The sequence below is a fragment of the Phodopus roborovskii genome, unplaced genomic scaffold (genome assembly GCF_943737965.1).
Source record: "Phodopus roborovskii unplaced genomic scaffold, PHOROB, whole genome shotgun sequence".
Taxonomy (NCBI): Eukaryota; Metazoa; Chordata; class Mammalia; order Rodentia; family Cricetidae; genus Phodopus; species Phodopus roborovskii.
Genome location: NW_026126517.1, coordinates 35569115 through 35595951, shown reverse-complemented (window position 1 = coordinate 35595951; position 26837 = coordinate 35569115). Strand labels below are relative to the sequence as shown.

The 26837-nt window shown below is 37.1% G+C and overlaps 1 protein-coding gene across 11 annotated transcripts in view; it reads left to right on the top strand.

The window, feature by feature from the left end:
• Nucleotides 1–26837, top strand: part of Neo1 (neogenin 1) — a 168936-nt gene that overhangs the window by 67397 nt on the left and 74702 nt on the right. For all 11 annotated transcript variants that reach the window (XM_051197609.1, XM_051197607.1, XM_051197605.1 and 8 more), the window contains exons 6-7: nucleotides 12615–12769; nucleotides 14403–14523. In XM_051197609.1, the coding sequence (XP_051053566.1) occupies nucleotides 12615–12769; nucleotides 14403–14523 (276 nt within the window). The remainder of the gene's footprint in view (nucleotides 1–12614; nucleotides 12770–14402; nucleotides 14524–26837) is intronic.

The following is a 26837-nucleotide window of genomic DNA, read 5'->3' as shown; positions in this document are numbered from 1 at the left end:
CATTGCAACCTTGAGAAATTTATACATTGTTTTTTGGTGGGGGGGGGGTTGAATCTTACCATGACATCTAATTACAGCTTTTACTGATTAGCTGCTGCAGCTTAATTTAGGCTATTGTGTTTTCAATGGTAGATGAGGTAGTGAAGGGTGGGGAAATGAGAAAATTGGCCTATGGAGACAATGCTTCTTTAAAGAAATGCTTTTAAATTAAGTTCTTCAGGATGACTCTGTGTTAACAAAATCAGGAGGGATGGGCTAGGGAAAAGGAGTGAGAATGGAATTTAAGGTTGCATATGAGAAAAGGGAAGGATATTAAAGTCTGGTGGCGGTTTAATGGTAAAGTCTCTGCAGGATTAGTGTCCCCTATTTTTCTTGGAATATAGGAAAGTCTATTTACCTTTGGTGCAGTGGGAAGCTTTTTCTGGAAGTGTATGTGTGTGTGTGTGTGTGTGTGTGTGTGTGTGTGTGTGTGTGTGTTTTCTAATATATCTTTGCTTTGTTAGTACAGTCAGTACTTATAGCAGATTTACAATTACATTGTTAAAACAAAATCTCTAAAAGAATTTCAATCTTAAATGTTTGCTTGGGAGAGGTTTTGTCCATTGTCAATTGCTTTTTAAGGATTTGGATGTCGGTTTGTGAATCGCAGAAAAACTTAAGATCATCAAGTGTATAGTTTAACATAAATAGACAAAATAATTTTGTTTTTTAGTTAAAGTGCCCTATGAGAATTTTAGTACCAAAGAATTAAAAATCAAACTGTCATACACCAGCATTTGAAGGCTAATATAAATGAAAGCCATTATCTTCCAAATTGCAGCGTAACGAAATAATCTTGTAACTTTGTAGTTGGCCAGCACAATATTGTTTTCTTTTTTGAGTGGCAGTTTCCAGCATTTTATAACAGTGGTGTAATTATGTTTTTAGCAAAGGAATTTTGGAAGTATAATGTTTGTTTTGGTGTATTGAGCAATTAAAATTACTCTTGTAATGATAGAATTGGAAGGGATAGGAGCTGTCACAGAGAATTTGAAGCTTAATTATCTCTTTGGTAACAAAATGCCTAATCTTCCATTGCAATACTTATTTTCTTATGGTAATTGATTCATTTGTTCTCTGGTTATCTGCTTAACTTCCTAACCAAAACATCTGCTCTCATATTTAATTGGTATGAATGCTATATGTAGAGTAGTTTAAATCCAGAGGAGGTTTTCCTTTATAATTCATGAAAGGAAAAAAATAAATGGTGAACACTATAAATTTCTTCTAATAGTCTTTGAAAGTCCTTTTTACTGAAAATGCATTGTAGATTATTAATTAAAAAAAAACATTTTGCTGTGTTTTACAGAATTTATTATTCTACTCAAGAGGAGGGTTCCCCAGTACTAGCATTGGGCTCAAGGAATATGTCAGTGCCTTGGAAATGGTACCATCTTAGTTAAGAGTACAAACTTTAAAAATAGAAAAAGTTTAGTTTGTTATTATTTATAATTTGAAGGAGAGAGGTGAAGCAAATTGCTTTTACATTTAAAAAGATGGAAAGATAAACCATTATATTTTTTAAGTTTTACTTATGGAGGAGACTATCAGGTCAGGTGAGGCCAGGATGAAAAGCTGGTCTTAATTGGACATACATTGTTTTGTACATTTAAATTTTTGCCAAGTGATTTCTCAGGGTGGAAAATAAAATTAAATGATTCAAAAATATTTATTTAATTGACAGAGTAAAGCCACTTAGAAAGGTACAGCTTAAGTAGAAAGTTATTCAAGTAAGTATGAAATAGTAATTGGACTACATATATTTTTTATTTTTTATTTTTTTTAGTATTTTCTTTTTTTATTTTATTTTATTTTATATAACAAAGTCCAATTAAATGAAAACAAACATTTATAGGCAATATTTGGGAATTTGGGCGTTGTTCTTTCCAAACTACTTCCTGCTGGTGAGGGGTGCTGTCAAGGGGGATTCGAAGAAGATTCATAAATCCTGGCTGTAGTCTGTAAGCCCGCTTTGTCCAGCTGTTTTGAATGTAGGATCACTGGAAGGAATTCACATCTTTTCATTTTCTGTGGAAACAAAAATAGAAATCCTTTTCCCCAGTAACTTGTCCTTGAACTTAAATTTTGGAGTCAAAGCATTGTTTTTTTAATTTAATTTATTATTTTACATGTCGATCCCAGTTCGCCCTCCCTCCCTCCCTCTCTCTGCCCTCTCACATGCACTCTAACCACCCTCCCCTCCCATCCCCCCACCCCAATTCCATATGTAGGGGAATGCCTTCCAGTTGGGGTCATGTAGATCTGACAGGTCATGTGAAGCAGGGACTAGGGCTTCTCTCCTGACTCTAGGTTAAGGCAGTTATCCCTCCATGGGGGATGTGTTTGCAAGGTCCTTTTGTGCACCAGGGATACATCCTGGCTCTACTGTCTGAGGTCCCTTAGACTGCTCAGTCCTTCTGGCTGAAACCCAAATTCAGGAGGGCCTGAGTCAGTCCCATGCTGGCTTCCCAGCTATCAGTCTGGTAGCCCGTTAGCTCCTCCTTGTTCAGGTAAGCTGTCTCTGTGTTTCTGCCGCCTGGTCTTGTCCTCTCCATCTGCATCTGGGTTCTACTTCGACTCTGTTTATGTATGGGTGTTTGCTCCTGTTTCCAACAGGCATTAGTTGAGGGCTCCATGGATAAGTTAGTTGTTGATCTCACTCTCCGGGAAGGGCATTTATGGTAGCCTTTCCATGGAAGCTCAAATTGTTAGTTGGCAGCAGTCTTGTAGTTCTCTAGACCTTTCTTTGTGTTCAATTTTATCTTCAAACCAATATTGGCTCCCTCTTTTATGTTCTCTCTCTGTCTGTCTCTCTCTCTTTCCTGTCTTCTATTCCTAACCAGGCTCAATCTTCCTGGTCGCACATGTTTTCCTTTCCTCCCCCTCATTTTTGCCTACTTCTCTCTCCATTTGCTGCCTCCTCACTTCCCCTGAGGTCTGGGGGTCTTGTCCCTTCCTGGTTTTGTGAGGGACTTTATATGAATCTCTTAGAATACACCTTGTATCCTAGTTCCTCTGGTGGTGTGAATTATAGGCTGGTGATCCTTTGATCTAGGTCTAAAATCCATATACGAGTGAGTACATACTGTGTTCCTCTTTTTGTAACTGGGTTATCTCATTCAGGATGGTTTCTTCAAGTGCCATCCACTTGCCTGCGAATTTCAAGATACCATTATTTTTTTCCTGCAGCGTAGCATTCCATTGTGTAGATGTGCCACATCTTCATTAACCATTCTTCAATTGAGGGGCATCTAGGTTGCTTCCAGGTTCTTGCTATTATAAATAGTGCTGCTACGAACATAGTTGAACAGATGTCTTTGTTGCATGGATGTGAATCCTTTGGGTATATGCCTAAGAGGGGGATTGCCGGGTCCTGTGGTAAACTAATTCCCATTTTCCCGAGGAACCACCATACTGATCTCCAAAATGGCTGCATGAGTTTGCACTCCCACCAGCAGTGGAGGAGTGTTCCCCTTTCTCCACATCCTCTCCAACATGAGTCATCATTGGTGTTTCTAATTTTAGCCATTCTGGCAGGAGTAAGATGGTATCTCAAAGTTGTTTTGATTTGCATTTCCCTGATAGCTAAGGATGTGGAGCATTTTCTTAAGTGTCTTTCAGCCTTTTTGATTTCCTCTATTGAGAATTCTTTCTTCAGTTCTGTACCCCATTTTTTAATAGGGTTATTTGGTGTTTTGTTGACTAGTTTCTTGAGTTCTTTGTATATTTTGGAGATCAGCCCTTTGTCGGATATAGGATTGCTGAAAATCTTTTCCCAGTCGGTGGGCTGCCGTTTGGTCTTGTCCACTGTGTCCTTTGCCTTACAGAAGCTTCTAAGTTTGTAGATGTCCCATTTATTAATTGTTTCTCCCAGTGTCTGTGCCCCTGGAGTTATGTTCAGGAAGCAGTCTCCTATACCAATTTGTTTAAGGGTACCTCCTACTTTCTCTTCTAAGAGGTTCAATGTGGCTGGATTGATGTTGAGGTCTTGCTCCATTTGGACTTGAGTTTTGTGCATGGCGACAGACATGGGTCTATCTGGAGTCTTCTACACACCCTCATCCAATTGTGCCAGCACCATTTGTTGAAGATGCTGTCTTCGCCCCGTTGTATAATTTTAGCTGTTTTGTCGAAAATCAGGTGTTCATAGGTGTGTGGGTTAATGTCAGGATTTTCAATTCGATTCCATTGGTCTACCTGTCTATTTTTATGCCAATACCAGGCTGTTTTCAGAACTATAGCTCTATAGTAGAGCTTAAAGTCAGGAATGGTGATGCCTCCTGAAGTTCTTTTATTGTATAGGGTTGTTTTGGCTATCCTGGGTCTTTTGTTTTTCCATATAAAGTTTATTATTATCCTTTCAAGGTCGGTGAAGAATTGTGGTGGGATTTTAATGGGGATTGCATTGAATCTGTAGATTGCTTTTGGCAAGATTGCCATTTTTACTATGTTTATCCTACCTATCCAAGAGCATGGGAGATCTTTCCATTTTCTGGTATCTTTAATTTCTTTCTTTAGAGCCACAAAGTTCTTATTATATAGGTCTTTTACTTGTTTGGTAAGCGTTACACCAAGATACTTTATGTTGCTTGTGGCTATTGTAAAGGGTGATATTTCTCTGATTTCTTTCTCTGTCTCTTTGTCATCTGAAAAAAGTGGGGCTACTGATTTTTTTTAGTTTGCTGAAGGTATTTATCAGCTGTAGGAGTTCCCTGGTAGTGTTTATTGGGTCTCTTATGTAAACTATCATATCATCTGCAAATAGAGACAGTTTGAGTTCTTCCTTTCCAATTTGGATCCCCTTGATCTCCTTTTGTTGTCTTATAGCATTAGCTAGAACTTCTAGTACGATATTAAAAAGATATGGAGAAAAAGGGCAACCTTGTCTTGTTCCTGATTTTAGAGGAATTGGCTTAAGTTTCCATTCAGTTTGATGTTGGCAGTTGGTTTGCTGTATATTGCTCTTATTGTGTTTAGGTATGTTCCTGTTATCCCTGACCTCTCCAAGACCTTTATCATGAAAGGGTGTTGAATTTTGTCGAAGGCTTTTTCCGCATCTAGGGAGATAATCATATGGTTTTTCTTTTTCTGTTTGTTTATATGGTGGATCACGTTGATAGATTTTCATATGTTAAGCCATCCCTGCATTCCAGGGATGAAGCCTACTTGGTCATGGTGGATGATTTCAATTTTTGTGGAATACAGATTTTCAAAGTATGACCTGAAAATTGTCTGGATTTCCTCTGTGTCCGTTGTTATGTTCCCCTTTTCGTTTCTGATTTTGTTAATTTGCATGTTCTCTCTCTGCTTTTTCGTTAATTTGGATAAAGGTTTGTCTATCTTGTTGATTTTTCTCAAAAAGACCAACTCTTCGTTGCATTGTTTTTTTTTGTTTTTTTTTTTTTTTGTATTGTTTTCCTGGTTTCTATTTTGTTGATTTCAGCCCTCAAGTTGATTATTTCCTGGTGTCTACTCCTACGGGGTGAGTTCGTTTCTCTCTGTTCTAAGGCTTTCAGTTGTGCTGTTAATTCTCTTGTGTGACTATCCTCTGTTTTCTTCATAAGGGCACTTAGTACAATGAACTTCCCTCGTAGTACTTCTTTCAAGGTGTCCCATAAGTTTGGGTCTGTTGTGCCCTCATTCTCGTTGAATATTAGAAATTCCTTTATTTCTTTCTTTATTTCCTTTGACACAGGAGTGGTGCACATTGTTCAGTTTCCATGAGTTTGCAGGTTTTCTGCTATTTGTGTTGTTGTTGAATTCCAATTTTAAAGCATGGTGGTTCGATAAGATACAGGGGACTATTCCCATTCTCTTGTATCTGTTGAGGTTTGTTATGCCACCTAGTATGTGGTCGATTTTAGAGAAGGTTCCATGTGGAGCAGAGAAGGTATATTCTTTTGTCTTTGGATGGATTGTTCTATAGATGTCTGTTAACCCCAATTGAGACATAACTTCTGTTAATTCTTTTGTTTCTTTGATGAGTTTCTGATTTGTGGTCCTGTCTAGTGTTGAGAGTGGTGTATTGAAGTCTCCCAGTATAAGTGTGTGAGGTTTTATATGAGCTTTGAGTTTTAGTAGTGTTTCTTTTACGAATGTGGGTGACTTTGTATTAGGGGCATAGATGTTCAGAACTGAGACTTTGTGTTGATGGATTTCTCCTGCGATGAATATGAAATGACCGTCTTCATCTCTTTTGATTAATTTTGGTTTGACGTCTAACTTGTTAGATATTAGGATAGCTACGCCTGCTTGCTTCTTATTTCCATTTGATTGGAAAATCTTTTCCCAACCCTTTACCCTGAGGTAATGTCTATCTTTGAAGCTTAGATGTGTTTCTTGTATGCAACAGAATGATGGATTCTGTCTTCGTATCCATTCTGTTAGCCTGTGTCTTTTTATAGGTGATTTAAGACCATTAATGTTGAGGGTGAGTAAGGACCATTGATTGTTGATGCTTGTTTGATTTAGGTTTGTTGTTGGCAGTGATATTGTGAATATATTAGTTTTGCTTTACCCTTGGTTTCTGGTGTAGTTGGATTATCTGTTGCATACATTTTTGTGGGCGTAGTTACCTTCCTTGGGTTGGAGTTTTCTGTAGGGCTGGATTTGTAGATACATATTGGGAAAATCTGGTTTTGTCATTAAATATCTTGTTCTCTCCATCTATAGTGATTGAGAGTTTTGCTGGATATAGTAGCCTAGGCTGGCATGCATATTCTCTTAATACTTTTAGAACATCTATCCAGGACCTTCTGGCCTTGAGGGTTTCCATGGAGAAGTCAGGTGTAATTTTGATAGGTCTGCCTTTATATGTTACCTGTCCTTTTTCCTTCGCTGCTCTTAATATTCTTTCTTCTGTATGCTAGGTGTTTTGATTATTATATGTCTAGGGGTCTTTTTTCTTTGGTCCAGCCTATTTGGGGTTCAGTATGCTTCTTGTACTTTCATGGGCATGTCCTTCTTCAGATTGGGAAAGTTTTCCTCAATGATTTTGTTGAATATGTTTTCGGCACCTTTGAGCTGGGCTTCCTCACCTTCCTCTATGCCTATTATTCTTAGGTTTGGCCTTTTCATGGTGTCCCACATTTCCTGGATGTTTTGTGTTAAGGATTTGTTGGATTTATGATTTTCTTTGGTCGATGAATCTATTTCTTCTAGTTTATCTTCTGCGCCTGAGATCTCTCTTCCATCTCTTGAATTCTGTTGGTTATGCTTGTGTCTGTAGTTCCCAATTTTTTTGCCCAGGTTTTCTATTTCCAGCATTCCTTCGGTTTGTGTTGCCTTTATTTTCTCTATTTCAGTTTTCAAGTCTTGAACTGTTTCCTTCACCTGCTTAATTGTTTTTTCTTGGCATTCTGTACTTTCCTTAAGGAATTTGTTCATTTCTTCCACTTTTTTGTTTGTTTGTTTTTTTTCCTCTATTTCTTTAAGGGATTTTCTCTCATATTCTTTGAGGGTCTCTATCATTTTTATGATGGTAATTTTTAAGTCATTCCCTTCTGCTTCCTCTGCTTTGTTGTTGTGTTCCGTTCTAGTTGGTGTAGATTCCCTAGATTCTGGTGGTGTCATGCTTGTTAGGTGTTTTCTTGTATTGCTGTCTTCCCATAGCTTCTTCCAGTAGGTGTTGGTGGGGTCTCTCCTTCTCTCTATGTTACTTCCCTGGTGGGCTTATGTGGATCAGAGATTCAATATCTGTATCTCTGTGTGGTCCAAGCTCTCTAGGAGGTCTCTCCGCAGACAGGGACCCAAGGATGGGGTCAGGGCTGAGGATCCAGTAGAAGATGCCACGAGCCAATGGCTCTAGCCAATGGCTGGCAGAAGAAGACAAAGGCTGAGCTGAAACTTGGGAAGGTTTTGCAGGATAGTTAGTTCTCACTGGAAACTGGAACTCTCCAGCTAAGGCCTCTTTCTTTAGCAGAGGCCTGGATTTGGGGGTCAAGGATTTTGCCGGTAGGAACTCAGAGTGGACCCACAGAGATAGGCAGATCTCTGGGAGGGGCCCGGGACTCCAGCAGAGGACTGGAGGTGGGGTCAGAGACCAAGCAGGTGGAAATTATGGGTGGTCCCGTGTGGATAGGCAGGTCTCCTTTGTTCAGAGTTGTTCCGAGAAGTCTCCAAAGTAGGGTGGACTGTTGGCTCTACCCTCTGTCCCAGTGCTCAACCAGAGCAGCAGAACCGTAGGCAGGGTAGGGCATGGGATAGGCGGGGGGGGGGAGGGGGCAGGCTCGCGGTGGGGATGGGTGGGGGTGTATCAGAGCTCCAAGGGTGCTCTCGATGGGACAGGACACAGGAGCAGCAGGATCGGGCTGGACTGCATATTCTTAATGAAATATATTTTAAGTACAAATAGCTGCAAATATTGTTGGTAAAAATAAGGCAGATGCATAACTATGTTAGTGTTGATTGGCAACAGGGATTTTAGTAGAAGAAAAGGGAGATACAGATGTTAGAGTTAAAAAGGCTCATTTAAGAGTTGTTGACGTAAATTTAATTGGAAATTTTAATAGAAACATCAAGATATACATGCTGATTTTTGTCACCAAAAAGAGTGTGAAAATAGTGATCAGAAAATACCGAAAGACCCTCAGTAAAGTAAGGATAGGAAGGACCATTGTACATTCAACAGGCCCAGACTTCCTCCATTGATAAAAGGTAGTTTCAGTCATAGGAACAATAACCCGAGTGAGTTGAAAACAAATCAAATACATTTTAAAGCTAGAACTTACTATGATGCTTTTAAAAGGATCTCATACTTTTAAGATATCTCTCTTACCCAGGACCTCTGTTAATTCCTTGTTGGGAGAGAACATAGCTGTTACCCAAAGACAGAGGTGTTAGCCAAAGCTAGTCCACTTAGCACACTTGAAATTGCCTACTGGAATACTATAGTCCTTAACCAGCCTGGGATACTATGAGCCTGCCTGATGCTGAACAAAGCAATGTCTGTTAAGGTATTATGAACTTGAGCTGCATTGTAGATCCTGCCTTCTGGGATGCTGTGGGCCAGAGCTGGGATATAGAAACCCACTTATCGTAGTAAGCTAGAGAACCTTTTGGAGGGTGATTATTATTACATCTGCAGACATTCTAGAAGTGATGGCCTAAATACGTAAGAAAGTCACATTCCAACCTGAAGGTGAAGCTTTTTCCTTGGTACACTTTGCAATGCCTTGCAGTGCCTTCTTTTAACAAAGAACCAGCTGGCAAAATGTCTACTCCTATAAATGCAAAGGCTGGTGGATTTTTTTTTTGCATAGAGACAAGAAAATTATAAACACAAATAATTGAAAAATGGCCAAGTACCTATATAGATTATTCACAGAAAAATAAATTTAAATTTTATGGGTGCTAAATTCCTTTTCTATCTAGACACACACCGAACAAGATCCATAGTGAAAATAACAATTGGCATGCCTGTGTGGATGGGGGAAATTTCAGAAGACCACTCCTTAATGAAGAACTGCAGGCAATCAGTGGCTTCAGAGAGATGGGTGTAATTAGTTTTCTGCAAGGACAGGCTTCCTGATAGGTTATCCAATCCCAGTTGGTCAGCCCATAACATGTGTATATACAAGCAACACTAAATGGGTTCAGTAGGATAGATGTGTGTGTGTGTCTGTGTGTCTGTATATGTGTGTGTGTGTGTGTGTGTGTGTGTGTGTGTGTGTATGTATGTATGTATGTATGTGTAACAGTAGTTATAGAAGAGATGAATTGAGAGAGAATGTATGTTGGGTATAAACACAAAAGGAGTTACAGTGGAGATGGGGGGAGTGATATAAATATAATACTCATATATGAAAGTCTCAAAAAAATTAAAGATTAAATAACCAGTATTTAAATAACCAGTAATTGGAAGGATGGTCGCTATTTGTATATTTTCCTAATTTTATTTTACTGTACAGACTTCATTTTTCTGGAACTTGTTGTACAGCAAATAATGCATGTTATTTTTTATGATTATACATTCTTTCCATCTTGTGTGGTTGTATTTGCCTAGGGTCTGCCTGCTCTCAATGCTCTCATTCTCCATTTACCAAAGCTACAGCACTAGTTAGTACTTCTTGCCAGGCCTACCACTCTGTAGCCAATGCAATAGGCAAGGAAAAATAAAATAAAATAATATTCACAGAAAAAAATGGCTGACCAGTATAGATAATCCCCCAAACGTATGTATAACAGTTTATAGAACAAATGAATTAGTTTAGTGTAGACAAGGGATAAAATAAGTATACATGTCTCTATATTGCTTTGAAGCCAGTCTTGGAACTAGCTCTGTAGACCAGGCTGGCCTCGAACTCACAGAGATCTGCCTGCCTCTGCCTCCCGTGTGCAGGGACTAAAGGCATGTGCCACCAACGCCCAGCTGACATGTTTTGCAACATTTTTACCAGGCAATATTTTTTATTTGATTGGTTTTGGGGTATTGTTAACAAATTTTTTTGAGAATCTCATGTACACATAAAATGTATTTTCATCAAATCCACTTCATTCACTCCCTTCCAACTCCTTCTCCTCCTAACATCATTTGCTCTTTTTAAAAGTCCATTGAGCCCATTTGGTGCTGTCTCTGTATGCTCATGAATGTGGGTCCATCTACTGAAGCATAGGTGGTCTTTCTGGGACCACATCCCATAAGAGCATTAATTCTCTTTCCCATCAGTTGACAGTTGCTTCTCATAGAACTCCATGAGCCTCTCCCCCATTCATGTTAGGATTTTGGCTGGCTTGATCTTGTGCAGTTCTGGGGCATATGGTTAAAAGTATGCAGTGGCCAAGTCAGGTCTGGAAAACACTGTTTCATTCAGAGGTTCACTATACAATCTCAACCCTGTATTAGTAAGGAACTTGTAAAGGAAAAGATCAGATAGAATGAATTGTATTGAAAGGGGCTTTATTAGAATAGTTTACAGGATATGCTCTGAGTAGTCTAGTAATGATTATCTCTCAAAGGAAAGGCCAAGGACCTGGTTGTTGTTTAGTGTACAAGGCAGGATGTCTGAACTGATAGTCAGTCTCTGTAGAATCCCAGAGAAATAAGTTTTAATACCAAAGATAGAATGCCTCAGCAACAGAATAGATGAACTTGCTTGCAAGAATGAGGATAAACAGGCAAAAATCAAAAACTACTTTCATGTGCCCCCAGAAGGTGTGGCCCAGATTTAGGATAGATCTTCCCACTTCAAATGATCCAGTCAAGAAAGTGGCCAGGCTCCTAGAGTTTTAGTTGTTTCCAAGTATAGTTGACCATCAAGATTACCTCTCATACACCCTTTCTTCCAAGGTGATTCCTAAGCTCTGTGTATGTGTTTACAATGTAGATGTTCCATTTAGTGCTGAGAACTATTACGCTCTGCATGTTGACTTTGTTGTGGGCCCCTGTATTGATCACTACCTGTTGCAAAAAAGACCAAAAAAAAAAAAAAAAACCACACACAAAACAAAAAATTTTTAAATGAGAGTTGAGAGCTATTGTAGTCTATAGATATAAAGGTGTTTAAGGAACAGTTTCTTAATATATTCATTTAGCAGAGTAATAGTAGATTGTCTCCTAGGGCTTATGAGCTAGCCAGCCGTGAACCAGGCATGAATACCATCTTGTTTGCAGAGCAGGCTTTAGATTCAACCAGGAAGTGGTTACTTTCAAAAATATCTGTGCTGTTCTTGAACAAATATGCATATTTTCCTGGGGCAGTTATCATTGTAGCTTACAGATTTCACAGCTCTTGATTACTTTTCTCTCCCAGTAACATGCATATAACCTTCTCTATGAAAGCAGCCAGTAAAGAGAAAGCTTCCAAGATGGGGAACTAGCCCAATTTCTCTATGTCCTGTGACTCAAGTATGTTATGTCTTAGAAATAAGGTTTACCATCAATTTCTGGAGAGTAATAAGAACATTTGTAATAGCCTGTAATGTTTTGTGCTTCCCACTGACCAACAACTAGAAAAGAGCTAACTGTGGTGTATGGAAGGGGCATTGCCCCCCCCCCATATAGGTAACACCTTTCAAACTCCTTTTCTATATATAGATGTATATATGTATTATGAAACTTCTACAGTAATAGGTTTCCATCTGTCTTTTTAAGAGGTCTTTAACATCAGCTATCCCTTCCAATACTCTCTCTACCTTTGCCTCCCATTCCTACACTATTAAATTGTAGTTGTTCTATTTTCCCCCCTTTTCCATATCACCTGTGTAATAGACCCCTTCTCTCCTATAATTCCTCACTACTTTTCTGATTTCTGTGGGCATTCTAATTTAAACATGTCTAATAGCTCATGATTCAAATCTAGCATCCATGAAAGAGAACATGTGATATTTTTGTCTTTCTGGGTCTGGGTTACCTAACTCATGTATGTCCATTTACCTGTGACTTATAAAAATATTTTTTTTTACAGTTGAATAGTTTTCCATCAGGCAGTTAATTTGTAAAATCATTGTGCTAACATTTTAATATATAGTTAATATGATTTTACAAAAATATGCAAATACCATGAATTCTATAATCTAAAATTTTATTGATATGAATAGCTACCTATTTTTATTTTAATTTCCTTTATATTTTGAAGCTCCACCTGAATTCTTGAAACAACCTGCTAACATATATGCTCACGAATCCATGGATATTGTATTTGAATGTGAAGTCATTGGGAAGCCAACTCCAACTGTGAAGTGGGTCAAGAATGGGGATGTGGTTATTCCAAGTGATTACTTTAAAATTGTAGTAAGTATTTTTTCAATGAAGTACATGTATTTCTGAAACTTTTAAGTGTCTTTAAATACAATCACTAAAAGATATACTGTATATACCAATTAAAATTGCTGCAAACAATGAAGTAAAAATTATAGAGAAAATCATAGAACATAATTTATTTTTTGACTGTAGAGAAAGCTGAGCTCAAAGTATTTTGGTAGTTTAGGTGAGACCACTTAGCAAATCAGTGGCTGGACTAGGCTTAGAGCCCACCACAGAATACATTTAGTATTCTTAAATGTAGCTATCTGGATTTCCTGAGAAATACAGTGTGTGCATACTGTATGTTCTTTATTGCCTTCATAGATATTTTCAAGGAGCAGGTCTCTCCTCCCTCTCTCCTTTCCTTCCCCTCTTTCCTTCTCTGCCCCCCGCCCCCAGGGTCTCACTGTATCTCTGGCTGTCCTGAAACTCACTATGTAGACCAGACTGGTCTGTAACTCAAAGAGATCTGCCTGTTTCTGCTTCCTGGGTGCTGAGGTTAAAGGCATACACCACCGCATCCAGGTCTCTCTGGAAGTATGGAAAGATGATAATTTTGAAAAACATCAATTAATTATATAATATACTATATATAAAAAAAAATCGGTGCACATACTCTTCAAAGTAAGAAATATCCCTTGCTAACAGTTGCAATAACAAAAACCCTTTTAGAAAGTGAGTGCGCCATCATATAGTGCCATTCAATTTAATTTGCATGTATTAGTTAAAAGAATTTTTGAAATCGCTACAAGCAAGACATAGTGATAACTTTCCTGTAATACCAGTCCTCAGGAGGTAACAACAGGAAGATAATGAGCTTGAGGCCATACTAGCTTACTCCTAGAGACTGTCTCAAAACTGTAAATGCAAAAAGTTAAATCTGGAGCTGCATTGCTATCTCAGTCTAGAAAGTACTTCCATGTAAGCATGAAGGTCTGAATACAGTCACTAGGAGAAACCCACATAAGTTTTGTGTTGAAATGCCAACACTGTGGAGATGGAGACAAGTGAATTCTGGAGGTTTATTGGAGAGCTAGCCTAATCTAATCAGTTACTCTCCTAGATCCCAGTGTGGGAAAACTAGACATTAATGTATTTAATAATTCTTTGTTATAATTGGCCTGTATGTGTATTAGGTATATGGTAGATATTATTACTTATTACTATTACCACTATATAATATCCTACTAATGGGATTATTTAGGTTTTAGTAATAAATATTAATGGCATACCTTAAGGTCTTTACATAATATTTAAAAATCTCAGAAATATGTTTAAAGATTACCATTTTACAAATTTGTCATATAGGTAGTTCATTTTTTGTGGGGATATACTTTCTGTTTCTGAAACGAATAATCTCATGTTAACAAAAAGTTTGTGAGTATTTAATATTAAAATACCAATCTAGTGTGGTTAAATAGTTTGTGAGTATTTAATATTAAAATACCAATCTAGTGTGGTTAAATTAGTATTTTTATTTTATCAGTATCATTTAAAAACATGTTTTTAAAGCAATGTTCATACTAATATTTCTTCCAGCTCCTTGAAAACATATCCTTGGTATTTTAAACTCATGTTCATAATTAAGTCGTTAAATTTTATGTATGCTTTTTTTCCTTAGAAGGAACATAATCTTCAAGTTTTGGGTCTGGTGAAATCAGATGAAGGGTTTTATCAGTGCATTGCTGAGAATGATGTTGGAAATACACAAGCTGGAGCCCAGCTGATAATCCTTGAGCATGGTAAGAGGGGAGTAGCAGTGAGCTTATATTTATTGGAGGCACTGTTGTTACTCCAGGGTGCCTTGTGTTTACTAGCCTGCTTGGTAAAGGCCAGCAAGTGACACAACTTCAAGAAAAAGAGCAGCAGTTTTTAAGTCATTTCTATCACTTAAATTACTGCAGGGACTTTAGGAGGTAAGAGCACTTAACTGGCAGCTCTGAGAAGACTCGGGTTTGATTCCCAGCACCCAAATTGTGCCTCACAACCATCTGTAACTCACATTCCAGGAGATTTGATTCCCTCTTCTGGTCTCCTTGAGTACCACATGTGCTACACATGCATAGATTCAGATTACACACTCATACACACACATTAAAAAAGAAAAATTAATCACACCTTTAATACCAACACTTGGAGGAAGAGGCAGGCAGATCTCTACATTTGAGGCCAACTTGGTCTACAGAGTGAGTTTCAGGACAGCCAAGGCTAAAGAAAGTCTTGAAAAAACAAAACAAACAGTATTTAAAAAATAAAATTACTTAGAAATACATTTGCAGATAATGTTAAAAATAGTTGATATTAAGGAAGAGAAAAACTGAAAGTCCTACACAAGTGTTTATCAGAACCTACTTGTGTTTATCTCACAACTGTATTTCTGCCATATAAGAACTTCTTAATTAAAAAAATACGTGTTTATTATATAAAATAAATTCAGTCAACATTGAAAAATAGAAAAGGGTATAAGAGGGAAAACCACTATAATTTGAGCAGGGAAAGCTTAATATAAAAGAGTTATTCTAGAGAGTAACAATGATTTAGGTAGTAAGAAAAGACTTCTTATGAATAGCATTGGAGTGTATAGCAAGCAGCAATAGATAGGGTCAGTAGAAAAAGACCTTCACCTCAGGCTGAAATCAGGGCATTATTGGAGAGAATGTGGCTCTGGTTTACTAGGTGACAGCAAAGTAGATGTAGTGCTTTGCTGTTGAAACTTCGAGTTTACTTTTTAGGGTCTGTGGAGAGTAGGTCAAATTTGATGTCTCACCAGAGGCATTTTCTGCAAAAACATCAAGAGGTTGTGTGTTGAGGAAAGATGTTGGCTATCAGAATCTGCACATGGGAGCTAACAAGAAGTCCTTTTCTTCTGCAATTGGTGTCTCCATGTCTGTACTGATAATGTGTAACATGTATGTCAGCTGAGAAAAGGGAAAACTATAATTTTTGTCAAGCAGGAAGTAAAACTTGAATTTGGAACTAGAAAGCACTAATTCTAAATCCTACCACTTAGGAGTGTTGCATAATAGCACACGGAGATATGTATGTCACTTCTTAACCTGTTTCCTTGCAACATCATTCCATTGGACATCTTTCTGTGCTAACAAATTAAGAACATTGCTTGTTATTGAATAGAATATGTATGTAGTTTTATATAATTTATTCCGTTTGGTTGCATTTAAGTTGTCCTCTTTTTGTTGTTATTGTTGTTTTTGTTTTGATCTTATGAACCTTTTTATCTGGTTATGTTCTTATACTAAATTGCTGTTGTATAGCAGTTCTGTCTTAAATTGGTGAGGGTGGATCATTGGATGTATTTTAGCAACTAAAGCTTTCTCTTTTTATCCCTTGCATTTTGAGCGGTTTTTGTTCGTTTGTTTTTTGTTTTTTGTTTTTGTTTTTGTTTATACATGAGAAAGGTAGCTCTTTCAAATACAGTCACATACTAGTATAATTCTAACAGGTTCCTCTGATTAGCTGTAGCTTGACCAGGGAACCTAACTGACAAAGATGGCACCTACACTGACTTTTCATTCAAATAGCATATGGGATTTTTAGATGCTATTTTAAAATATACTTGAAAATAATGTTATAAAAGGTATAAAATAATTGAACAGCCTTTTCACCTTGTTTCTCTGATTATACATTTCTCTCATTCATTGGAATTGACTTCAGCAACTTTTTATGTTTGTAAAATAAAAAATTGACACATTGGGCCCCAGCTGAATGAGATATTGTTGGTTTGGGTTTTTTGTTTTGTTTTGTTTTATTGAAGTATAATGGCAATGACTTTCATAGTAAACTTTAGAGATAATTAGGTTATTCATATCTACCTAAGCATTGGAGCTTCAGTATATTTATGTTTGTGATTACTACTATAAATCTTACGTACCAGTGTAAATGGATGATTCTGTTAGGAGCATCCTAATGGATCTTTCCTCTGAATGTGCTTTTTTTTTTTTTTTTTTTATTTTTATTTTTTGTAATCATACTGATATAGCATTGACAAGTCATAGACTATTAGAAAGTTTATTAAGTTTCTTTCCTATTTTTGCCATTTTATTTTTTTTAAAAATTGTGTGTGCGTGTGTGTGTGCGTGTGCGCGTGTGCACGCAAGCTTGTTTGTATGTACACCATGGTCTCTTGGAAGGTAGGCTCAAAATCTCCTGGAACCAGAGTTATAGGTGGTTGTGAGCTGCTTGATATGGTTTTAGGAACAAAACCTGGTCCTCTGCAAGAATAGTAAGCCATGTTAACTACTAAGCTTTGCATCTCCAGCCCCTGCTAGCTTAATTTTGAGGTTGGGGGTGGGTGTGTATATGTCTTACTGTGTTGCCCAGGTCTCAAATTAAGTGATGCTCTTCAGTCTCTCAAGATCAGAACTATAGGAGACATTTGCCACAATTCCTGGGTTTTAATGTTTTCATCTAAATATTAATTGTTTTATTTTTAAGTCATGTGTATATGTCTGTATGTGAGTATATGCAGGTGCTCACAGAATCCAAAGGCATTGGATCTCTTGAGCTGGACTTACAGGGGATTGTGAGCCATCCATCATGGGTGCTGGGAGCTGAACTCAGGACCTCCTCAAGAGCTGTAAGTGCTTTTTGCTGCTGAGCCATTTTGCCAGTCTCTTAATGTCTTGATTTTTAAAACATATTTATTTAGGAAAGCTAAAAGAAGCAATATAACAATATACAATACTTGATTGCTGTCCCTGTGGTATTTATAGTACAGTAAAGAATGTAAGATTTATGCAATCTTAGTGGAGCTGCTTTCATGTTTTATGGTACAAATAAAACAGCATAGAAGAGATAATAACCATGATTAAAAGTCAAAGCAATGAAGCGGCACTAAGACACTCAAATGGATGGCAGAGTACAAACTGGTTAGAAAGACCATTGTGAGATAATAATTACACTTAGTAGACAAATAGAAAAAAATGACTCTGACGGAGGGACATTAGTGATCTATCTCATTCAGACATTGTCAGCAGATTGGAAAAAAATCACAGATATTCCCAAGATTTTATCTGGTGGCTGAAAGAATGTTAATCAAACTGCAAAAATTGAAAAGGAAGGCAAGTCAAAGTAGAATTATCCAAGTTGGGTGTGGTAGTGCATGTATTGGAGAGGCCGAGGTAGTAGAATTATATAGCAAGAGCCTGCCTCAACAAGAGGGCTTGAGTGAAGACAAAGAGCCAGCTCTTCTCACTGAATGAGAGCCTGATACCGAAGAATCAACACTTTCTAACCCATCTGAAAGCTGAGCTAGTAAAGCAGCCAAGTAGAGCAACTTTCCCTGCCCCACAGCCTATGTTTGGGTTAGGTTAATTGTTTTATTTTCAGCTTATCACAAGAGATTGACATGACTGCCAGAAATTGCAGGGGTGGGGTGGGGGGGTGAGGGCTTTCAATTTTAGCTAATTCTTTAAGGCCAAGTATGCACTAGTTTGGAAGATATGGAGGACCCATACACCAGGGGATCTCTTGTTTGCTTTCAGATAAATTTTCCTGGCTTTCCATATAGTATTCCCAGTTGAGAAGAAATTAAGAATAGGAGGTCAAAGTTGTCTCTCAGGTCTAGAAATGAAGAGGATGTTCTGTCCTGTTGGGAGGTAGACACAAACCTCCCATATTTCCTAGGATCCTTCTGTAAGTCTCAAACCCATCAAAGAAGAACAGAAAACCTATTTATTTCAGATGTTTCTGGAGAAAGTTTAGAGACCAAAATTTCTTCTGTGAAGAGAAACTCTCAGACACACACACGCACACACACACACACACACACACAGATCACACCACACATCCAGGGCCTGGGGATGGGTAGATATGCAGGCCACTAAGGATTGAACATAAGGGCTATGCTAGGTAATTGCTCTACTACTAAACTACATCCTCTGCCCTTGGGAGAAACTCAGAACTCAGGGGAAAATTCATTATTGCTGAGAGGAAGGATAGAAAAGAAAGCTATACCTTGAAAGAGGGTCAGAATATCATCTTAGGCTCTAGAAGGCACTAATACCAAGAAGCCTTTTTCTATCAATGAAGAGAGTGACATTTAAGAACATGCCCACCTAAGATCAACATAGTACAAAGTAGATTTTAGCTTGCCAAAGAAAGTGTCACAGAGCCTATCTAAAGTTGAAGCAGGACAAGGACAATAGAGAATTGCATCTACTTTAGCCACGAACCCAGCATCAAGGCAGAAAGCTTTTCTTCTGACAAAGATCATGAGCGTGATGGGAAATTCCTTTTTTAATAGTGTCCAGAACTATTTCAAAGCTGAAAGGAAAGAATAGTTGGGGGAAGCCTTCTGTCTCTGAACACACAACAGTGGTAGTCTTATCGATAGAGCATGTTGAAGTCTGTGGTATACTGCAAGTGACTGTAACAACTGAATCTATACCAAACTCAATTCCTGACTGTGTTGTCTAAACTCCACTCTAGTAGTTTGACTAAAAGGTAAGCATATCCAGTGCCTAGGTATACATGCTACTTAACTCTTAACATAGCTCTGTGTGCTTTGTTCATCACTCAGTGAAAAATTAATAGACCCCCCCAAACAAAAGCAGAGGAAAAAAAAAAACCCTATTCACTGTTGAAAGATATAACATTCAACAGAACCAGATTCAATAACTTTTTATTTCTTTGTTGTTGTTGTTTTGGTTTGGTTTGGTTTGTTTGGTTGGTTGTTTTTAAGACAGGGTTTCTCTGTGTTGCTTTGGAGCCTGTCCTGGAACTCACTGTGTAGATCAGGCTGGTCTCAAACTCACAGAGATCCGCCTGCCTCTGCGCCTGCCTCCTGAATGCTGGGACTAAAGGCGTGCACCACCAACGCCAGTTTATTTCTTTATATAAACTTTATAATAAGTTTATATACTTACTAAAAAGTATATTACCCACTTGCTTTTTCTTACAGTTTTCTTTTAAAAACTACTCAGATATGGTTTTAAAGACTACAAAATGAACCAAAACAACTGAAAACCAAAAGATACCATTTTTAACATGGTCTAATAATCGTATTCCTTGGTGTTTACTTAAGTTGAAAAATAACATCCATATAAAATGTGCACTCAAGTGTTAATAGCACCTTCATCCCCAAGCACCACAACTTGGAGCAACTAAGATTGGGTTGAGCAACCAGTAAGTAATATGTTGTCAGGGAAAGAATAAAACCACAGATCCAAAAAGCTCAGATAACCCCATATAAGCTTAACTCCAAAGTGATAATAACAACAGTGGTGATGACAGTGAAAGAAAATGTACCTGTATGCATCATGGTTAAACACTGAAGGCCAAACATAAGTATAGCATGAATAATAACAACCCAGAAACAGATATTGGGGTTAAAGCTGAAGACCAGAGAAGCAAAGCAGCCAGCCACTAGAGAGTTCTCACTTCTACCAATGTTCAGACTGAAAGGGTGGTCGTGTCCTCTGATTGCATCTCCTTATACTGCCTAGACTGCCTGATTTCCTGTCTCCTCCTGCCTTGTATTTCTCTCTCTGCTCAGCCATATTACTCCTGTCTCTACCTCCCTGGGATCTAAGGTGTAAGCTCTGTTTTTCTTTTAGACTGATTCACTCTCATGTAGCCCAGGGTACCCTTGAATTCACAGAGATCCATATGCCTATCTCCCGAATGCTGGGTTAAAGATGTGTGTCACCACTGACTGGTCTGTTTCTAGCTAGTGTGGCTAGCTTTCCACTCTGATCTTCAAGCAAGCTTTATTAGATCGTAAACAAAATATTACCACACATAAGAAAATTGTGAAATTAAAAAAATAAAATAAAACAGTCCCAATAGATAAATCTTCAAAACAATCCTATACCTAATGCTCAAGCAAAAGTGTAGTAACAAGAAGTGGAAAGACTGTAAGAGCCAGAGGACCAGGGAGTTTCCTGTGAGATAGTGTCTCCTAGTAGCGTCAGAAGGTACACCCAAAAAGTCTCAACCAATACGACTGCCCAAACATGGAATGAATAAGCATGACACCAATGAACATGCCTAACTAGATGGGTCTCAACCCTATGCAAAGAGCTATAGGCAACTTTGAGTAAAGCCGGGAACAGGAAAGGTGTTCTTTGCATGGGAAGAGTACGCCAATTGGTTGTCCATTACCAAATGGTCAGCCTGGAAAATACACATACAAGTACATTGTATGGGCTCAATATGCTATATTTAGGAATAGATATGTATATAAAAATATATATAACATGCAATAACCATTAGTGAAAAAAAGAGATCATCACTTTGAAGGAACGCAGGGAAGAGCATATAAGTGTTTGGAAGGAAGGTCAGCATTTACCACTAGTCCTTTTAGAGGACAGTGATATTGTGTTACATAAAGTAGAGAAGATTCTGGCAGGCCCCAATGATATTCTTTAACTTGGCAGAATTTAGGCAGAGGCTTGAACAGCGTGAAAGAGGGATGATGAAAATTAGCCTACTTTGTGCCTTTTTATCTTTGTATTTAGTAACATTGTGACCCCTAGGAGTGATATCTATAGCAATTCCCAAATCCTCACACCTTGTATCCTTGTTTGTGTAGGTTTTTTCCTTGTTTTTAGCAGACTCGTTAATATTTTAAAAGACAATTTTCATGAATGGAGTAGATTAAGGTTGGTAAAGTGTGCCTCATAGGCTAGATACATCCATTTCCTGCATTTTTCATTGGGACATAAACATACACATTTATTGACATCTATGTCTTGTTTGTGATCATTTCATACTGTAATGACAAAAGTCAGTAAAACCTAAGATATTCTCTTGCCCTTTATGGAAAATGATTGCTGTCTACCAGATTATATCACAAATGTTAGTAGTTTGTGATTCTAAATTATTTCTCATTGACGAATGTCTATTTCACTGAAGATCTTTTAAAGGGAAAAATTGGAGTAAAGGAAAAGAGAAGGAAAAGGAATGAAAACATAAGGGTAGGAGCAGAAAGGTAGATCTAGGAGGAAATGTGCTGCGACTCTGTAAAAGCTGTCAGGGGGAGAAGTAGAAACCAACAGCAGATACTTGTTAGTACATCCTTCTGGCACAGCCTGAACAGTACAGTGGAGAAAACCAGTGAAGTGCTCTTTATGTTCAAGTATGAGACATTTTATGTCACATCATCAGAAAACACAATTTCTCACAGAATTGCGAGGTAGAATTTGAGAAACATTGTTTCAACATTTTCTTAATCAAAACATTTAAAATGTAAGATGGAGCTGCCAAGATCACTCAGTGGATAAAGGCACCTCCCACCAAGCCTGATAATCTGAGTTCAGTCCCAGAATCCATATGGTGAAAGAAGAGAGCTAACTCCTCAAGTTATCCTCTAACTTCATTTGTGTACTGTGCTGTCCACATATACACATGTACATATAAGCACAAGTAAGAAAAATGCAATAATTTTAAGAAAAATAAAATATATGATTTAAAATATTAATATTAAACTTTAAATTTTATGCATTTGCAGTAGCAGAAACACTCTCTTGTTAATTTCTTTTGATGTTAGTGTTGGTTTTTTGTTGTTTTTAAGCTGTCTGCCTGTGTAAGTCAAGTTAACAGGAAGCCTACCATTCTCAGCCTTCAAACTGCTGGGATTTCATAGCAGACTACCATTGTCTGGCAGGAGCAACTCTTGGTTTTAAAGACTCTTTAAAACTATTTAATTGAACACAAAATGGAATTACTTTTGTATTATGACATTTCAAATTAGTTCTGTTTTTAATAGTTGTCTGTTGAAAGATTTTCTTAATTGTTAGTAAAATTCGTGTAGCTAAGTGGAATGGTATAGGGGCTACATGCCTGGTAGTCCTAGCATTTGGAAGACAGAGGCAGGAAAATTATGAGTTCAGGCCAGCCTGGGACTACACAAAAAGACTACATCTTAAAAAAAAAAAAAACTGAGAGAAAATATTGTTAACTCTTCATTGTCCTTCCTGTTGTTTGAATTTTAAAATAGCTTCAAATTTTTCTTGTAGGACTGGAATGTAAAAAACATATAAATACACTTTTAAAAAATTATATCCTGTCAGCAGGTCTGGCAGGGTTTTTTTGTTGTTATTGTTGCAGGAGGGAAGAAGGGCTGATTAAAAGGAAGTAACATGAACTTTGTAGTAAAGGAAGTTCACACTTTACCAACACATTAAATGACTTCTAGAATATAATGGCCATGGTAGATAAGGATATATACTGAATATTATGAGTGGTTGTTTTATTTTTTTCATTTTATTTGACTGAAACACTTGTCAAAAATTCCATATAGTTCTGAGGTTATTGAATGATAGAAGTTCTGGAAAAAGTGATGAATAGCTTGGCATAGTTAAAAGTTGGCTAAGTAGCAAGAAATTATTAGTCATTAGTGGAAAATTTTATATCTAAAACATTACTTGTAAAAGTGTTCATCAAGGGTTAATTCTAATTTATTATTTTGCTTATGTATTAGTAATTATAACTTTAGGAAAAATTTTACTTCAGATAACTGGTATAATTTGACTTTTAGTTGTGATTATATTTAGGAACTTTCTTGTTTATGGTTTTGAGACTCTTGATTTATAATCCAGACAGGCCTGGAAGTCGAAATGTAGCCGAGGCTGGCCTCAGATTTCACAGCAATCCTTTTGTCTTACCTTCTTGAGTGCTAGGATTGATTAGTGAGGTACCACCACGCTCACCTTATGTCTAGTACCTATCTAAAATTACAGATATATCTAATGCTTTTTGTTCCTGACTTACTGATTGAGTCTGGCACTGAAATTCTGTAAAATGAAGAAATTAGGTGATCGTTAGTTTTTTTTTTTTTTTTTAACCACTTAAAATCCTCCACTAAATGTAATTGTTTTAGGAATATATGTTTAACGTTAAATGTGATTTTATTTTTTTACTTAATTTTAAGTATGAATGTCTTTGCCTGCTTTAACCACAAAGCCCTTAGATGAAAATGAAGTTAAAAGACTGACTTTAGGAAGCAAACTTTGAAGCTACCCTTTAAGTAAAACTTAAACAAAACTCAGAAAAACTACTTAATATATCATTTAAATTAGGAAAATAATCTTTTATGACCAGATTGAAAGGCATATGACATGTCTACTTAAAACTAAACTTGGACTATTTTGAAAAGACCTAACACATGTTCATTGTCAAAAATAAAAATGTGTAATTGACTGATTAAAAAAGTAAATTTATTGTTAACTCTTCCCTGGTCTCTTTCTAGAATCAACCCTTGTTAACAAACTTCACTTATGTAGTAATTCAGTAAATATGTGTGGTAAAATCCCATATACTTTGCAGAAGTGTGTGTTTATGCTGAGTAGTGAGGGTAAAATAGCCAGTAAGCAGACATTATTATCTGCCCTTATAGATCATTTGTCTGTTATTGAAGAGACATCAAGTAACTAAAATATAAACAAAGTAACGAAAGCTTTTGTAGCTATTAAAGGAAATTAAAAGAATGATTTATATTGTGGATTGAGTGTAAAATCAACCCCCCACAGGCACATGTGTCTAAACACTTGGTCTTATAACCTAATGTCTCTATTTTGGGAAGTTGTGGAACTTTTGGACATGGGGCAAGGGTAATAGGTGCAGGGATGTAGCAACTTCACTAGAGAGTTGTAGCTACCCTAACAAGTGAGAAAAACATCCTAAGAACTCACATCACCTAGGCCCAGAGTAGTCCCAGCTGCTCTGCTTTTTCTGCCATGAGACTGAGCTAAAACAAATTCTCCTTTCTCTAAGTTACTTCTTTGTGTATTAATATGTGAAAAGAAAAATAGTGAAAAGAAAAATAGCCAGTGTACTCTGATAAAGAATAATAAGTGTTTAGGGTCTGGAAATTGCTCATTCAGTAAAGTATTTGCCATGCAAGCATGAAGACCTAAATTCATATCCCTAGTACCTACATGAAAATCTAGGTATGGTGCTGTGTACCTTTATTCTCAGCTGGAGAAGCCAAAACAGGGCATCTCTGGAACTTACTAGCTAGCCAGTCCGACAGAATTAGCAAGCACCAGGTTTATTGAAAGACCTTGTCTCAAAAAATAGTGATTGAAGTCACTCCACAATGAAGTTTAACCTCCAAAAATGAACATATATGCATACACCTCTGCTACTATCTATATACAAAGAATTTTTAGGGAGGTGGGCATGGAGGCTCATAACTGTAATTCTAGCACTTGGGAGCTTGTGGCACAAAGATCACCATAAATTAAAGGTTGGCCAGAACACAGTGAGCTCCAGAAGAGCATGACCTACTGTATGAGCCCTTGTCTTAAAAAAAAAAAAAAAAAAAAAAAAAAAAGAGGGTTTGGGTATTGGAGAAATGGCTCAGTAGTTAGGGTCACTGTCTATTCTCACAAATAACCCAGGTTCCCTCAGCACACAGTAGGCAGCTCATGGAAATTATTTTAAATATGATTATTAAAAAGAGGGCCTTGTTGAAGTGGTGATGTTCAAGTGGAGACTTGAAGGATTCGAAGGAGCGCATGTGTTCTTTTATGTATACATACATACATACACACATCCACATATAAACTTTTCTGTGATTTTTACATTTCCCATTATTTAATGGACATGTTTTACTTACTTTCTTTTTGCTATAACATTCATTCTATCAGACAGGCATGTTTTTGAGTTCTTGTTAATAGCATACTTTTTTAAAAGTTCAACTGAGGAATAATTTATCATTTACCTGGGTGTGATGATACCATCTTACAATTCCAGCATTTAGGAGACAAAGACAAGAGGATTGTGAGTTCAAGGCCAGCCTATGATACATAGGCTGTCATCTAAGAAAAAAGAATTTAGCATATTTTAAGCAATGTGTTAATATTTATTTTGAAGCTATCGTTACAAGATATTTAAAAGTTCATATTTTAAACTAGCATAAATCTGAAAACAACCAAGTTAATAAAACCAATAAAAGTGAGTGCTTTAAAACATACTAAAAAGAATAAGAGATCTATATATGGAAAATATCTGTCTTTGATAGGGTTGCTATTGCTATGATGAAACGCTGTGACCAAAAGCAACTTGGGGAAGAAAGGGTTTATTCACTCAGTTCCATATAACAGTTCATTATCAAAAGCAATGAGAGTAGAAACCTGGAGACTAGAGCTGATGGAGAGACCATGAAAGAGTGCTGCCTTACTGGCTTGCTACCCATGGCTTTCTCAGCCTGCTTTCTTGAAGAACCCAGAACTACTAGTCTACAGATGGCCCCATCTACAAATGGTCCTGGCCCTCCCACATCAATGCCATGCAGGCTTGCTTATTGTCCAGTCTTAAGGAGGCATTTTCTCAATTGAGGCTCCCTCTTTGATGACTTTAGTTTGTTGACATAAAACTAGCTAACACAATATCTAAGTTATATTATTAATAAAACAAACAACTTGGTGTGATAGTTCACACTTGTAATCTAAGCATTCAGAAAATAGCAAAAAATTGTTTTGCAAATTTGGAGGCAGCCAGCTTGTACTAGTAGAAATTCTACTTGTCTACTTGTAATAGTTTCTACTTCAAGGTAATTTTAGATTAAGAATTTTTATGTTTTTGAAGCAATGCTATGAGGGAAAAATGTAGATTGCATATTTGATAACTGTCTGTAAATGTTTGGCATTGTGGCCTGATTTTTTCCTGAATAACAAATTGTATCATACACATGGTACAGTAAAGTATAATTTATTAAAATATTAAAAGCAAATTTGATCCAGGTACAGTGACTCACTCATGTGATCTCAGAACTTGGGAGGCTAAGTCAGGATGCAACTCCTAAGCCAGGTTGGGCTACATAGTGTGTTGAAGTCCAGCCTGGGATAAATTGTAAAACCCCATTTCAAAAACAAAGCAGCTTTGTTAAACTAAGGATTTTACTAAGTACATGTGCTATGTAAATAGATACTCTCAGCTATCTGGCAAAGACCCTACTATGTGGACTAAGGGAGGTGATGTTTTAAAAAAAAAAAATCAGTCTAGTTAGAATATATCTTATTTAAGTATTTAGTTTTACAGGCTTAGAAATGTAACTAATTGATTTGTCTTAAAATAAGTAGTTAGCATAAAA